This window comes from Astyanax mexicanus, chromosome 4, assembly GCF_023375975.1.
Source record: "Astyanax mexicanus isolate ESR-SI-001 chromosome 4, AstMex3_surface, whole genome shotgun sequence".
Taxonomy (NCBI): Eukaryota; Metazoa; Chordata; class Actinopteri; order Characiformes; family Acestrorhamphidae; genus Astyanax; species Astyanax mexicanus.
In genome coordinates, this window is record NC_064411.1 from 19917973 (window position 1) to 19933712 (window position 15740).

Here is a 15740-nt window from a genome sequence, read left to right on the forward strand (position 1 = left end):
GCTGCTGCTGTGCACTGGAAGCTTTTTGCTCTCCGTGTTTGGAAGGACGCTTGAAATTGGCGGGGTGGGCGTGGTCAGTCCAGAACCAGCTGACCAATGGAGATTCGAGGGGAACGCCTTCTTCTAAGCCCCGCCCACCTGTGAAAAGTGTGCCAAAACTCAGAAGAAAAAAACTAAAGCAGAAGCAAAGGAGAGATTCCAGAACCAAAAGTCTTTAACAGAAAAATTAAAAAACTCCACAAAAAATTCACAAAAACACAAAAATAAAAGCAAAGACAAAATCCAAACTAATATAAAGTAACCAAGTCTATTTAAAAATATATATTTGCTATATATTTTATCTCTTTTGAATTTGCAACATACAATTTTTGCTTTTGATTCCTAACATTTTGATTGCGGATTTTATTTTTTTGTGTAAAACTTTTGGAACAAACGGAGAGACAAAAACAAACAGAGAGATGGAGAGAGAGCAACAAAGCTCTCTATCCAGGTCTGAGCTGGAAGTCTAAACCGGATTGTTACAGCTGGACACCGCATTAAAGCGTTTCAGTCGTTTAACCAGAAAAGAAATTTGCATGCTGGGTGGAGGCGGGTCAGATTACGGCAGAAGTTGGGGTCAAACTTGGTGCCGAAGTAAAACTTGGGTTAAAAAAATAGTAACGCGTTACTGATTCCAACTTAACAGCGTATGTTAATGATTTAACGCTGACAGCCCAAATAATTTCAAATGAAAAATCACAGAAACACTGACCTGAGAATCTGCAGTTTACATTGTGAATTCTTCAGTCCAGCAGAGAGCAGCTCCACTCCTGAATCCTGCAGGTCATTGTTACTGAGGTCCAGCTCTTTCAGGGAGGAGTTTTCTAGGTTTAAAACTGATTCCAGATTTTCACACGTCTTTCTTCCTATATTACACAAAGCTAATCTGAAAATGTAAGAATAAACACAAGCACAAATGATTTTACAATGACTTCAATGTTTAAATAACACATTTTAGTGATTTTTTAAATGTAATGTAATATGAAATATAATCAGATTAATCATGATTATAAGAAGATTTGTAATTAACTGCAATTACATTTGTTTTTCATAAGACAAGTTTTTATAGTGGATATTTAAATGTAATAAGAAGAATGAATGTAAGAAATGTAAAATGCAATTATTAATGATGTAATTTTAAAAAATATTATACACTTGTAGGTTTGAGGGGAGATAAAGCTAACGTGAGGCACTGGAATAAAGAATGCATGGTGAATTGGATTGGACTAAGGAAGTGTTTACAATAGTGAAAAGACCATTTAAATGGCCTGGTGGAAATATTTACAACCAGTATTCATTAATATGTACACTGTCACTTTAAGAGCTCCTTACACTATATGCACAGCCCTTTTACGTGTGTAGCTATTCTGAGAGCATAGAGAACTAGAGTGTGTGTTGTGCTTTACCACAGAGAATACTGGACCTAGCTTCTTCCTTTTATTCAGTTATTTTTTCTGCAAGTAACAACATATATGTGGTGCTTTTGTGCTCATGTATGAACTATGTTGTATTTTTTATGTGGACATTTTATATTTTCCCTAAAACGTTCAGTGAAGAGACATGTTTGGGCATCGATCATACATGTATACATACATACATACATACATACATACATAAGAGTTAAAAGAAAAAGGAAATGTGCATAAAATAGTACAGTTACTCTTTTTGGTATTTAGTCTGTAGATGCAGTACCATGACAAATTAAAGGGCATAGAAAAGTCTGCACAGGGAGAGATGTTTTGGGCTCCTCCCCTTTGCCAACCTGGAAAGAACATCCTGCTCAGACTAACCTTGCACACCCTTCTGTTATTTAGTTTATTTAGTTAATTGTGTTTTTATTTGTTGTCTTGTTTGTTATTTTGGTCTGTGATAACCTGAAACACTGACCTGAGAATCTGCAGTTTACATTGTGAACTCTTCAGTCCAGCAGAGAGCAGCTCCACTCCTGAATCCTGCAGGTCGTTGTTACTGAGGTCCAGCTCTTTCAGGGGGGAGTTTTCCACGTTTAAAACTGATTCCAGATTTTTACACGTCTTTACTCCAAGATTACATGAAGCTAGTCTAAAAAACAAGAATAAACAAATGATTTTACAATAAACCCAAAGAAGAATATTTGAATGGATTGACAAAGAATAGAAAACAGAGTTAAAGTGAGAAATTTATTGTCTATCTAAAGAGTTGGTGTTTCTTTATACTGAAATAGTTAACATGCAGATTTCTACAGTTCACCAAAAGCTCTGTTAAAACAGAAAATAAATGTAACAAAACAGAGAACAGGCAAGGCTTTTTGAAGTATGTGAATTTATTCTATTTTCCCAGTTAAACTCTGGAAAAACATTACACCTTCTCCCACATACATATGTTAGAAATAAATACAGACACTTAAAATGTATGTTCTATATGAAATTGTTATGTTGTATTGCTAATCATCATTTCTCCAAAGCATATTGAGATATGATTTTTTCTGTCAAATCACACAGTGCTACTATCTATCTATCTATCTATCTATCTATCTATCTATCTATCTATCTATCTATCTGCAAGAGATGTGCATTTATTTTAATAAAAACATATAACTTGCCCAAAACCTTTTTTGATTGTAGGTAATCAGTCTAAGACAGAAACTTCACGTACTGTTTACATTAAAATGATGGTTTAATTATTATTACTAGAGGCCGACCGATCGATCGGCCAGCCGATTTAATCGGCCGATTTTTGTTATTTTTTTATCAATCGGCATCGGCCGATTTTCTTATTTGGCCGCGCCGATTTTAATCCGGCACATCTGCGGGCAGCTACTTGGAACGCAGCGCAAGGTTTCAAGAGTGAGCAAGACTTTCAACGGGTAAGGCATCCATTTTTACAATCCAGTGTCCCAAAGTCTATATTTTCTCTCATGATTAGTAATCTGTGATGTTGCTTCATTTACTGAAAAAGAATAGAATTTCAACTGCATCGGTGTTGTAGCATTTCTCTCCAAACGAAACTATGCTTAGCGTTGATGGCAGGAGTGCATTTGGAATGCACCCTGACTATGCAAGGCAAGCCCTATCTATAAGCTCTAGTATAAAATAACTGACGTCTCTTCTTCAGAAACGAAAATCTAAGTAAATAAAATCAAATTAACACTTGATATTTTCAGTATTTAACCTCTTAACACGCCCTGGCCCGCCGGCGGGCCAGAAAAATATGATATTTAATATCTGGCTGTGTTTATGAATAGTTATAGGTTCAATATAGACACCCAATATACCATTTTAAAGCTTAGAATCTCTGCTTTTCAGTTATATAGCCTATTTAGCTGTATCTCCTTTCAGACAATAAACATTTAGGGCGAAATATGCCTTGGTTATGAAAATATTAAATCATAATTTTCATATTTCCGTTTATCGGACGTCCATATTTGATCGAATGCGGACATGTTATACACCATTCGAACCGTCTGGCTCTCCGGATTCCGAAACTGTGCTCCGTTTTAGTGTAGGATGTATGAATTAGAGCTGAAAGAGCGCGTTGCAGCGCGTGTTCAGAGTTGAAAAATGCACAGGTTTGGTCCTGTAGTTGCCTAAAGTCACTCCCCCCACCCCCCCCCCCCCCAACACCCACCAGCGCGTCCCCCACTCTCTTACCTTCAAAAAGAGCCCAGACTCAAGAAAATCCATCAATCCAGTCTCCTATAATCCACAGTTATATCCACCCCGCACGAGGAATAATGTGAGACGGAATCTAAACTTTAATTCCGAATTAAAAGCATTTTATTCGACGCTACGCCGAATCTGGCCCACAGCCAGACAGGGCGGAGCCTACTGGACATGACGGTATGAGAATGAGGTCTCTCAGCCAATCAGGTGGCGAGCTCGGCCAGCTGAAAGGCTAAGGAAGAGAGATGCTTGGCCATAGAAACTTTCTCTAAAGACTTTCCACTCAGCAGAACAACCGCTCTTAAAGAGACAGTGCGGATTTCTGTTTGTATATGAGTAGACCACACAAAAACCCAGAGTTTACTGCAAAATGAGTTATAAAAGTGGTAGTTTTTATTCTTATAAAGTTTCCAGTCCTTTGGAGAAAGAAAAGATCATTACTGGTTCAAATCACTATAACTTCTAACCAGTAATAGGTAGCAGTTAAAAATTTTATATGATGATTGTAAACACATTATAGTAAAATATAGAGCTGTCAAAACACTTCATCCATATAAATAGTTCATTTTATGTGTCTGAAAATAAAAAAAAAATAATAGAAAATCTGAAAAGCGCCTAAAAATTTTCCTGGTTTTTACCATATTTTGGCCATTACATGTTCAATTGAATAATTAAAATGCCTTAAATGAATTGTGTAAAGGCTTCTAAGTAATCCTCCTCTTACTAGTATGATTTTAAGCATGCCAAATAAGTATAATACGATAGCATATCGGCCCTAAAAATCGGCAGGTCACATCGGCCATCGGCTGACTCTGACCACTAATGATCGGTATCGGCATCGGCCTTAGAAAAACCCATATCGGTCGGTCTCTAATTATTACACCCAATAAATAATTTATTCTTATATGTAAATAATGTGAATCCACCACTGATTGAATGGAAACTGATTCTACACATCAGCAGTTAATTAAAAACTGTGTGAAGGCCTGAATAATAATACTCACACAGCTCTTCTGGATATTTTAACTACTGGCAGCAGCCTCAGAAGACACTCCTCTGATGGATCATATTTACTGAGGTTAAACTCCTCCAGGTCTTTTTCTGAGTTCACCAAAACAAACACCAGAGCTGACCACTGAGCAGGAGAGAACCTGGCCTGTTGAAGACAACGCTCTCCACCTCCACTCAGGTATTTCTGCACTTGCTGCACCAGAGAATGATCATTCAGTTCATTCAGACAGTGGAACAGATTGATGGATTTCTCTGGAGATGAGTTCTCCTCAATCTTCTTCTTGATGTATTTGACAGTTTTTTTGTTGCTGTGAGAGATCCTCTCTGTCTGTGTCAGTACGACTCGTAACAGATTCTGATTAGACTTCAGTGAGAGACCCAGGAGGAAACGAAGGAACAGGTCCAGGTGTCCACTCTCACTCTGTAAGGCTCTGTCTATGGCACTGCTGAGGAAGTCAGTCATCTTTGACTTGCTGAAGAGATCAGATAGTTCAGTGTTTTGGTTTTTAGTGGTTTGCTGATTCAGAACACTTCTGTCAATGAAGCAGATGAACGCATATAAAGCAGCAAGAAACTCCTGAACGCTCAGATGTACAAAACTGAAGACCTTCCCCAGGTGCAGCTCATGTTCCTCCCTGAAGATCTGGGTACACACTCCTGAGTACACTGACACTTCTCTAAAATCGATGCCACTCTCTCTTAGATCTTCCTCATAGAAGATCAGGTTTCCTTTCTCCAGCTGCTGGAACGCCAGTTTCCCCAGAGCCAGGATACTTGTTCTAGTCTGCTGAGGATCAATGTCACTTTTCCCACTGTACTTCTGACTCTTGTGTTTGATCTGAAAGATCAGGAAGTGTGTGAACATCTGCGTCAGGGTTTTGGGAATTTCTCCACTCTCAGCTTCACTCAGCATTCTCTCTAGAACAGTGGCTGTAATCCAGCAGAAGACCGGTATGTGGCACATGATGTAGAGGCTTCTTGAAGACCTGATGTGTGTGAAGACTTTGTTGGCCAGGTCCTTATCACTGATCCTCTTACTGAAGTACTCCTGTTTCTGAGGGTCACTGAAACCCCGCACTTCTGTTACCTGATCAAAACACTCAGGAGGAATCTGATTGGCCGCTGCTGGTCGAGAAGTGATCCAGAGGAGAGCAGAGGGAAGCAGATTCCCCTTGATGAGGTTTGTCAGCAGGACATCCACTGAGGTTTGCTCTTCTATATTCACCAAGTTCTTATTGTTCTGGAAATTCAGAGGCAGTCGACACTCATCCAGACCATCAAAAATGAACATGATTTTGTAGCCCTTATAATGTCTTGGTTTTAAATATTGTGTTTCTGGGAAAAAGCTCTGAAGAAGATTCACCAGACTGAGCTTCTTCTCCTTCATCAGATTCAGCTCTCTAAAAGGAAGTGGAAATATGAAGAGAATGTCCTGATTTACTTTTCCTTCAGACCAGTCCAGAATGAACTTCTGCACAGAGACTGTTTTTCCAATTCCAGCAACTCCTTTAGTCAGTACAGTTCTGATGGGTCGTTTCTGTTCTTGTAATGGTTTAAAGATGTCATTGCATTTGATTGGTCTTTCCTCTGTTGTCCTTTTCCTGGATGCAGCTTCAATCTGTTTCACCTCATGTTCCTGATTGACATCTCCTCCACTCCCCTCTGTGATGTAGAGCTCAGTGTAGACCTCATTCAGAAGTGCTGACTTTACATGGCCTGAAATTCCTTCATTAAGTATCTGATATTTATCTCTCAGCTTGGATTTGAGCTTTTGTTGACATGCTGGGGCCAATTCTGATAACAGAGGAAGAGAATAAGGAAAATATAATTAGCTGTGTCTCTTTATGGAAGACCCCTGTGTAGAACGACTTTGATACAGTAGATAATTGTTAGGTTTAAGGATACATTTGATGCTGTGACACAATATCTTATAATTACAAAATCCAGTTAACTATTGCTTATTATTCTAATTTGAAAAGCAGAACTCCTCTCAGGAAATAAATTAGCACTAGTTGTTCCCCATTCTCATGACTCAGAACTCTTACTGTTCTCTAGTGTGTTGGCGAGGTTTGTCTGATTCATGTTCCTCAGGATGTGCAGTGTGACCTTCAGCACCCCCTCCTTCTGATCATCCTCCATCTCTCCCTCAGAGCATGCTGGGTAATCTGAACTCAGGAGCTTCTTGAATGTGTTCAGCTCGTTCTTCACTAGAGAGATAAACTTCTCCTGCAGCTCCTGATTAAGAACAGACATCAGAGAATCGGTAAAGCTGTTACAGTACAGAGAGAGAGAGATGATGACACTGATCTGAGGAGGAAAGGAGTTATGGATGCTCTGGTGTATAAAAGGATTTAAACATCATGTTACTGACCACCATCTTATTGCATTAATATTAACATTGTTACTGTTATAATACTCTAGAAAACTCTATAAAATTGAGGATGAATAATTTACAGTTGCAAGAACAAGTATGTGAACCCCTTGGAATTATTTGGATTTCTGCATGAATTGGTCATTAAATGTGTTCAGATCTTCATCTGTCACAACAATAGACAAACACAGTCTAATACATACAAAATATATATGTTTGCATGGTTTTATTGAACACAACATGTTAACATTCACAGTTTAGTTGGGAAAAGTATGTGAACCCCTAGGCTAATGACTTTTTAAAGAGCTAATTGGAGCCAGGAGTCAGCCAACCTGGAGTCCAATTAATGTGATGAGATTGGATGTGTTGGTTAAAGCTGCCCTGCCCTATAAAAACACACACCAGTTTTAGTTTGCTGTTCTTAAGTAGCATTGCCTGATCTGAATCATGCCTCGCACAAAAGATCTCTTAGAAGACCTACATTCAAGATTTGTTGACTTGCATGAAGCTGGAATGGGTTACAAAAGTATCTCTAAAGCCTGATGTTCATGTGTCCATGGTAAGACAAAGAGTCTACAAATGAAGAAAGTTCAGCACTACTGCTGCGACCGATGTGGTTGTCCTGTAAAGATGACTGCAAGAGCACAGCGCAGAATGATCGAAGAGGTGAGGAAAAATCCTAGAGTGTCAGCTGAAGACTGAATACAGAAATCTCTTGCACATGGCTAACATTTTTGTTGACAAATCTACAATAAGGAAAACATTAAATAAGAATGGAGTTCATGGGAGGACACCACAGAGGAAACCAGTGCTGTCCAAAACAAATTGATGTTTTGATGTTTAAAGCACCTGGATGCTTTAAACATGCTTTAAACTACTGACTAAATATACTGTGGACAGATGAAACCAAAATTAATTTGTTGTTTGGAAGGAACACACAATGCTATATATGGAGAAAAAAAGGCACAGCACACCATCATCAAAACCTCATCCCAACTGTGAAACATGGTGGAGAGGTCATCATGGTTTGGGGCTGCTTTGCTGCCTCAGGGCCTGGACGGATTGCCGTCATAAATGGAAAACAGAATTCCCAAGTTTACTTTGACATTTTGCAGGAAAACTTAAGACCATCTGTCCTCCAACTGAAGCGCAACAGAGGAGGGATGGTGCAACAAAACAATGACCCAAAACAAAGAAGTAAATCAACAACCGAACGACTTCAACAGAAGAAAATGCATCTTCTGAAGAGTCCCGACCTCCTGAACCCAACTGAGATGCTGCGGCATCATGACCTCAAGAGAGCGATTCACACCAGATATCCCAAGATTATTGCTGAACTGAAACAGTTTAGTGAAGAGTTATGATCCAAAATTCCTCCCGATCGTTCTGCAGGTCTGATCTGCAGCTACAGGAAACATTTGGTTGAGTTTTTTTGCTGCCAAAGGAGGATCAACCAGTTATTAAATGCAAAAATGCACATACTTGTTCCACCCTGTACTGTGAATATTAACATGTTGTGTTCAATAAAACCATGCAAACATATAATTTATTGTGTGGTATTAGTTTAAGAAGACTATGTTTGTCTTTTGTTGTGATTTCATGACCAATTTATGCATAAATCCAAGTAATCCCAAAGGATTCACATACTTTTTCTTGCAACTGTATTATTAGAATCAAAACTTCAAAGTGAAATTAAATTTATATGTAAAAGAGAGATTCCCATCATATATATGGTTCAGGACTAACCTTGAATATGTGGTCCAGTTTTTCTCTGGAATAGTTGTTTTTCTTCTTACTGTGGATGAACAGAAAATCCACACTGTAATCCACATGAATAAATCAGCTGATCTAATAAAATACGGTGAGATTATTACTTAAAAAAAAGAATATAAGCAAATAACAGATACAAATAAAAGACTGATCTGTAATTAAATCAATAATTTTATAATGCATCAGGAATACTGTCGTAGAAGAGCTAGGGAACCTAAATTCAATTCTCAGCAACTAATAGCTGAAACTGAGGGGTATTTATACTCAAAAGTTCAGGTGAGCAATCAATAGCTGGGTGAACTGGAACGCTGTAGCTTTACATGTTCTGATGAGTCATTGTAGTCCTGAAAGCGAAAATGCTGGGAAATGGAGTTTCTGGGTTCGTCAGTCCAGAGCAGACTGACAACATTATTCTTAAAGATTAAAACCAGCCAAAACGGGCACGTCACTCCACTGCTCATTGAGCTCCATTGGCTACCAGTTGCTACTCGCATCCAATTCAAAACCCTTACAATCGCCTACAAGGTGATGAGAGAACAGCATCCTTCCTACCTGCACTCACTCCTGAAGCCTTACGCTACCTCCCGCCCGCTGCGCTCCTCCAATGAACGTCGCCTCACTTTACCAAACAAACATTCACACAAAGCAATCCAGACTGTTCTCATACAGAGTTCCCCAATGGTGGAACAAACTACCTTCTACTACCAGATCAGGAGAATCTCTCACTATCTTTAATAAACTCCTGAAGACAGAGCTCTTCAAAGAGCACTTACTCTCGTAACACCTCTAACTAACTACCTTCTACTACCAGATGAGGAGAATCTCTTTCTATCTTTAATAAACTCCTGAAGACAGAGCTCTTCCAAGAGCACTTACTCTCCTAACACCTCTAACTAACTACCTTCTACTACCAGATCAGGAGAATCTCTCACTATCTTTAATAAACTCCTGAAGACAGAGCTCTTCAAAGAGCTCTTACTCTCCTAACACCTCTAACTAACTACCTTCTACTACCAGATCAGGAGAATCTCTCACTATCTTTAATAAACTCCTGAAGACAGAGCTCTTCAAAGAGCTCTTACTCTCCTAACACCTCTAACTAACTACCTTCTACTACCAGATCAGGAGAATCTCTCACTATCTTTAATAAACTCCTGAAGACAGAGCTCTTCAAAGAGCACTTACTCTCCTAACACCTCTAACTAACTAACTACCTCTAACCCCATTTCCTTCTTCCCCTCCTTTACTCCTCTATCCTATTATTTCCCCCTATCTAAATATGTTTTAGTATCAACTTCTATTACTTTTGTACTTCACTATTGTAAGTCGCTTTGGACAAAAGAGTCTGCCAAAAGTAATGTAATGTAATGTAATACTTTTAACCACTGTGTCAATGCTTACTTTGTTCTACAATTAACACAGTATTTAAATATAAATAAATAATGAACAGTGCCAATCAGCAACAATGTGAATGTAATTAGAAAGAAAACAGCTAAAATGTTCTCCAGAATTACTAAACAAAATATGTTCTAAAGTGTATTCATTTATGAACACATTACTGTTCTATGTACTGTACTAGAACACATTCTCCCAATCCTGGATGCATGTACTCACCCCAGCAACTGAGATGACAAATATATGCACAACAGATGATTAAGTTTTATTCAATGCTATTAAAGAAAACATCAAGCTGCTTAGAGATGATCTTTTAACGTTTACATTTAACCTTTACATTGTCTATAATTTTCTTTCTAAACTCCCGAGACGACTCTTTCCTTCACTTCCTCTGGTCCATGTTGAGTGTGGTACACACCACCTCACCAAACAGCACAGTGCCTACCTGTAGCGTTTTATTTAGCCTGTGATGCTAATTAGTGGACACACCTTGATTTAATATGTGCCTTTACTCACATTATTTTCAGAGGTACCATCATTTTTGTCCAGGCCTATTTAATGAGTTTACTTTTTAAAACAATTGTGTTGAAGCACAGTTTAAAATCAATGTGAGATTTTCATTTATTTATTTTCATAGAATTTTTATTTAGTATTACTTTTGTCACATTCTTTCTGTGACCATTGTGGGTTTTTCATTCGCGCTTTATTTTCCTGGAAACTATCAGAGCGTGCACACACACACACACACATACACACACACATACACACACACATACAGACACACATACAGACACACATACAGACACACATACAGACACACATACAGACACACACACACAGCTGAAGGCATGTTTTCTCTTTCCATTCTGTTAAAGGTGGAATATGGAGCTACTCTAGTGTTTATTTCCTCCATTAAAGCTCTCAGTTAAAATCAGTTACTCAGCACATTAAAATATTCTCATTTATACTGACATTAGCAATAAAACAAAAAATAATCTAGTCTGCCAGACACAAGACACTGCACAATGATTGTTGTTCCCCTTCACAGAATATTGTTGTGATTAATACAATTAATGTTTTAATTTGATTGATATAACTTATAAATATATAAATATATTTTAGTTTTGCCAATCTAACACTGATGCTTTTATTCAAGAATATCTGGTAGGTCACATGGTGCACTGTTCAATATTTGAACGAGTTTAATGTTTAAATATTAAATATATTGTTTTCATTAAAACATTTAATAAGAAAATCTTACGATCATTTAAGAAGTGCAGTTTATTACAATATAATACTTTTCTAAACATGTTTTTGAATAATGCAAAATACTGTTTTTTTTTATCTGACAAAATTACAAATATCATTTAGATAATGATTCTATCAGTATCACACACCCCTAATACAGATATATGTGTAATTCTCCAACCTATAACAATTCTCTGATATTGTAATTTACTCTCATTGTTCAGGTCAGTCAGTCTAATCTAAACCCCACCTCCCCATCACACCCAGCTGTGTACAACAATCATTACATACAGAAAAACTGTGTGTGTGTGTGAGTGTGTTATGCTTTAAAAATGTAAATTATAGTAAAAATCAGTAAATGATGTAAGTGATGTTTCACTCACTGTGGGTCAGAGGTCATATCTTCACTGCTGAAAAGAGGAGGAAGATCGATGGACGTGTCACTCTTCATAGACACACAGCTGGGTTCTGGAGAAGCTAATCTCTGGGTTTCAGTTCTGTTAACATTAAACACAGTGAAACTCCAGCATTTACACAGTGAAACTCCAACACACAGCACATCTTTAATAAAGATCAGGAACTGAAGAGCTTCACTCTCAGAACAGAACAGTAGTTTAGTGCAGTGATGTACCGAGACCCAGAGCTTCCTCCTCCACTGCTGAACGCTGGAGGATTCCTCATGGACCCGTCACTCTTCATAGACACTCCACTGGGGGCTGGAGATGCTGCTCTCTTCTCCCTGTAAACAGATCTTCATGATGATCCATGATGAGAGTAAAGTGTGGAGTAATGTGTTCCTTTACTAAAACTTATTCACAGGTTCCAGACTAACTTCTTCATAACCGTCCCAGAAGCGTCCCGAAGCTTTCTGTCAGCTGCCCCAAACTGAAAAATGCTTGTCTAATAAATATACATATTTTCATTTCTTTAACAATACTGTTAAATATATTTGTGTTTGTTATGATGTCACAATGTCATCACCTGATTAGATCATATTTACTATATGTATTTTATAGATCTGTGTCTAGTTAATAACATGTATTGGTAAGAGCTACACAATTACACAATTATACTGTATAATAAACTAAAAGGTATATTTTATACTGAACTCTAACAGAGATACAGATCAGAACAGAATAGAACAAGTCTTTCTGTGAGAAGCTTCATTCCACAGCTTTAATATCAAACCCAATCACTTCCATCTGATCTATATAAATGCAGCACATCAGGATTTCCTCATTTCGAATGCTAATGTAAACCCAGACAGCGTGTGGTAAAATCCGAGACGGATCCTCACAATGGATCTGGTCCAGAGTTCACCTTCACTACAAAATAATACGATCCAGATTTTGAGCAAATCGTCACATTTATGTTAAAATATATGGACCATATTTTTTAACATAAATGTGCAACCACCCCATATCATAGCAACCACCAAGCAACAGCATACCGACTAATACTCTTCCTGTGCCAGAAGGAAACATATTATTAATATTAACAATTAGATATTAAAGGCAGATATGTACTTTAAATACAGATTAGAAACACATTCTACTATAAGAATAACTGGCTGGTTTGTTAAGCGTTTCTCTGTGTTTAAATACAGCACAGGGTTCTGACTCTGGTCCAGGAGAAACTCTGTTCTCAATATTTTAAAACTGTAAAATATGCAGATCACAGCTCCAGGATTAGAGCTGAAACCATTACAATACAAAACTACTTTACATATTAAACCCATCACTTAATTTACTCACTTTAGGACAGGAGGTCCTCCTCCACTGCTGGAGTTCTGAAGATCCATCATTTACTCTTCTTCATTCACACACAGCTGAACACTGCCGACACCGACCCCTGAGAACAGATCAGCCGTTACAATAAAACCTTTATTCTTACAATAATGACATTATCATCAGAACTGCATTAAACAAAACCTGATAAACTAACAAAACAAAACAAACAGAGAACGATACATAACAGTGTGATTTACCCTCATTACACATTATTCTACAGATTACAGAAACATTTACTGTTATTATAATGATTATAATTTAATTATTATTAGTAATATTACTGCATTACACAACATTATAAATATACACACTGTTCTATTATTATTAATATTTTTATTATTATGTTACTGAATCAGAATAGAGAGATTATTTAAGTATAATATAAAACAGCAGGATTAAAAACACTAACACACCACGTGATCTTGAGCTCCGTTGCTCCCCCTGCTGGTTGAACAGCGCTACTGCATATAAACACGCCTTTATAGCAGTTCCGGTTTTTTATCTCCCCAACAGATCAAAGTCCACATTAAGCAGTAATGCGCTTTAAACAGCATAAACTACACTGTGATCAATAAATATCAATCTATATCTGCGCATTTCTCTTCAGTTTACAGCATTATTGATCTGTTACAGCTGATTGTTCTCCAGCCGGTCTGATCTAGATCAGGTCCAGGTCTGATCCAGGCCCGGTTCAGATCTCCATGCTGATCCTGGTTCTTCCAGTGGAATCGGACACTGAGCTGAGCTTAAAGAACCGGTTCTGGATCTGAGGAACCTTTAGAACCGGTTCTGACTTTAAGCTACACGTTCTGTTCTACATTCTCTTCAGTTCTGAACTTACCGAGTGAATCCGGACTTCTGTCCTCTTCTAATGGCGGAGACTGAACTTACTTTCACTCTCTCCTTTACCTGAGTCTCACCTGTCTTCCTGTAAGCCCCGCCCCCTTGCTCTCTCACAGCGAATAGACGCTGGGTGGGCGGAGTTATTGTTCGTTTTTGGCTATTGTAAGCCAATCATATCACAGAGCTGAATGGATTGTTTGAATATTCATGAGTCTGAAGTTTCTCCCCCCCAGTTTTCAGACCGGTGTTCTGCCGAGTTCTGCTACCCCTCCAAAAGCGCTCCTCCCCGCACTGCGCATGCTCTGACCCATATTTTATAATGTTTTCATGATGATTCTGTTTTCCATGACTGCATTAAACAGCCTGAGCTCACTGTCCTTATTTATTTAAGGGTCACATGAAAGTAAATCTCAATTAAACAAATAATAAAAATAATTTAAAAACAAACTAAATAAAAACGGGTCCTAATCACCTCTTTTATCTTAACTTTACAACAATACAGTGATTTAGGCTATTCAGTTATGCTACCTACACTCCTGCCAGGAGAATGCTCTAATATGCTGCTTTTTATATTATTATCTTTAAATGTACACTAAGGAAGCACAGTTCAGCAAGGTAGCACAATTCCTCACAACACCTGCTGCTCTGTAAAATCACTGCAGCATAAATTCACTGATTCAACAGAAGAAGAAGAAGAAGAAGAGCAGTATAACTGATCTCCTCTAAGCTGATCTGAACAGGTTTAAAAAATTTTACTTACTGTATTTATGGAGGCTCATCATCATTTACTGTTCATTACACAGTCTCAGTGAACAGCTCTCATTTACATATAAATACATCTCATTTATGTATCATTGTTTTGTTATAATTATTATAATTATAAATGCAGTTATTTTAGCTAACACTTTCACTATTCGATCAGAAAAGAATAATAAAATCACATTTATTGGAATATCAGTGTGTATCTGAGGACCTGTATGAACCGTATTCAGAATAATGATCCTTATTTATTTATTCACAAAACTTCTGTTCTGTTCAAACCCCGTAGCCACTAAATCATTTAATTTAGCACTTAAATATAATTTCAGACGCATTAAACAGCTATACAATGTCTTCTTTATTATATCTGAACTGTTGTGTTAATGCTCCAGCCTGATGCTTCATTTACACTATCTAGCACTGAGTCTTGTGAAGCAGTTTTGTGTTAAATCCACCCTGTTCACTCTGTAACACAAGCACCCGTCCACCTGACCCTCTATTTCTGTAAACATATATTACTGTGAAAAATCTGATTCAACATGCCATTATATTAATAATGCACTCTGTGTATTGAATATTGGAGTAAAATAAATGATTTTGGGCAGATATATCTGCTTCTGATAGATATAGTATTTGAACCAATGATAAATATTTTTTAACAGGACAATTTTAAATAAATATAAAAACAATAAAAGTATCTCTTGTAATTGTTCAAACATTAAGAAAGTTGTGTACACATATAATACAATTTAAATTAAGTCATTATCCACAAATTCACATTGACTTTACAAAATGTCATGTGTAATTTATGCTTTACGGTGTAAAAGCAGTGGCTTTTAATGTAAATGGGTTTATTAGCCCTATAAAAAGAGA

At 37.4% G+C, this 15740-nt stretch overlaps 3 protein-coding genes across 7 annotated transcripts in view; 2 read left to right on the forward strand and 1 right to left on the reverse strand.

The window, feature by feature from the left end:
• The window catches only part of LOC125801145 (zinc finger protein 850-like), a 503810-nt gene that overhangs the window by 448125 nt on the left and 39945 nt on the right, over window positions 1-15740 (forward strand). The gene's annotated exons all lie outside the window — the stretch shown is intronic.
• Window positions 1-15740, forward strand: part of LOC125801143 (zinc finger protein 420-like) — a 151807-nt gene that overhangs the window by 110124 nt on the left and 25943 nt on the right. The window lies entirely within an intron of this gene.
• LOC125801104 (NLR family CARD domain-containing protein 3-like) overlaps window positions 1-15740 on the reverse strand; it is a 41328-nt gene that overhangs the window by 14880 nt on the left and 10708 nt on the right. Inside the window, exons 1-9 of one of the 5 annotated variants that reach the window (XM_049477104.1) lie at window positions 14107-14332; window positions 13230-13326; window positions 12107-12226; window positions 11859-11972; window positions 8809-8857; window positions 6737-6926; window positions 4685-6485; window positions 1927-2100; window positions 752-925 (exon numbers count right to left, since the gene is read on the reverse strand). In XM_049477104.1, the coding sequence (XP_049333061.1) occupies window positions 752-925; window positions 1927-2100; window positions 4685-6485; window positions 6737-6926; window positions 8809-8857; window positions 11859-11972; window positions 12107-12226; window positions 13230-13279 (2672 nt within the window). In that variant the 5' untranslated portion in view covers window positions 13280-13326; window positions 14107-14332. Of the gene's footprint in view, window positions 1-751; window positions 926-1926; window positions 2101-4684; window positions 6486-6736; window positions 6927-8808; window positions 8858-11858; window positions 11973-12106; window positions 12227-13229; window positions 13327-13678; window positions 14071-14106; window positions 14333-15740 lie in introns of those variants that run through there. The other 4 variants (XM_049477105.1, XM_049477103.1, XM_049477106.1 and 1 more) reach the window with 4 other exon arrangements.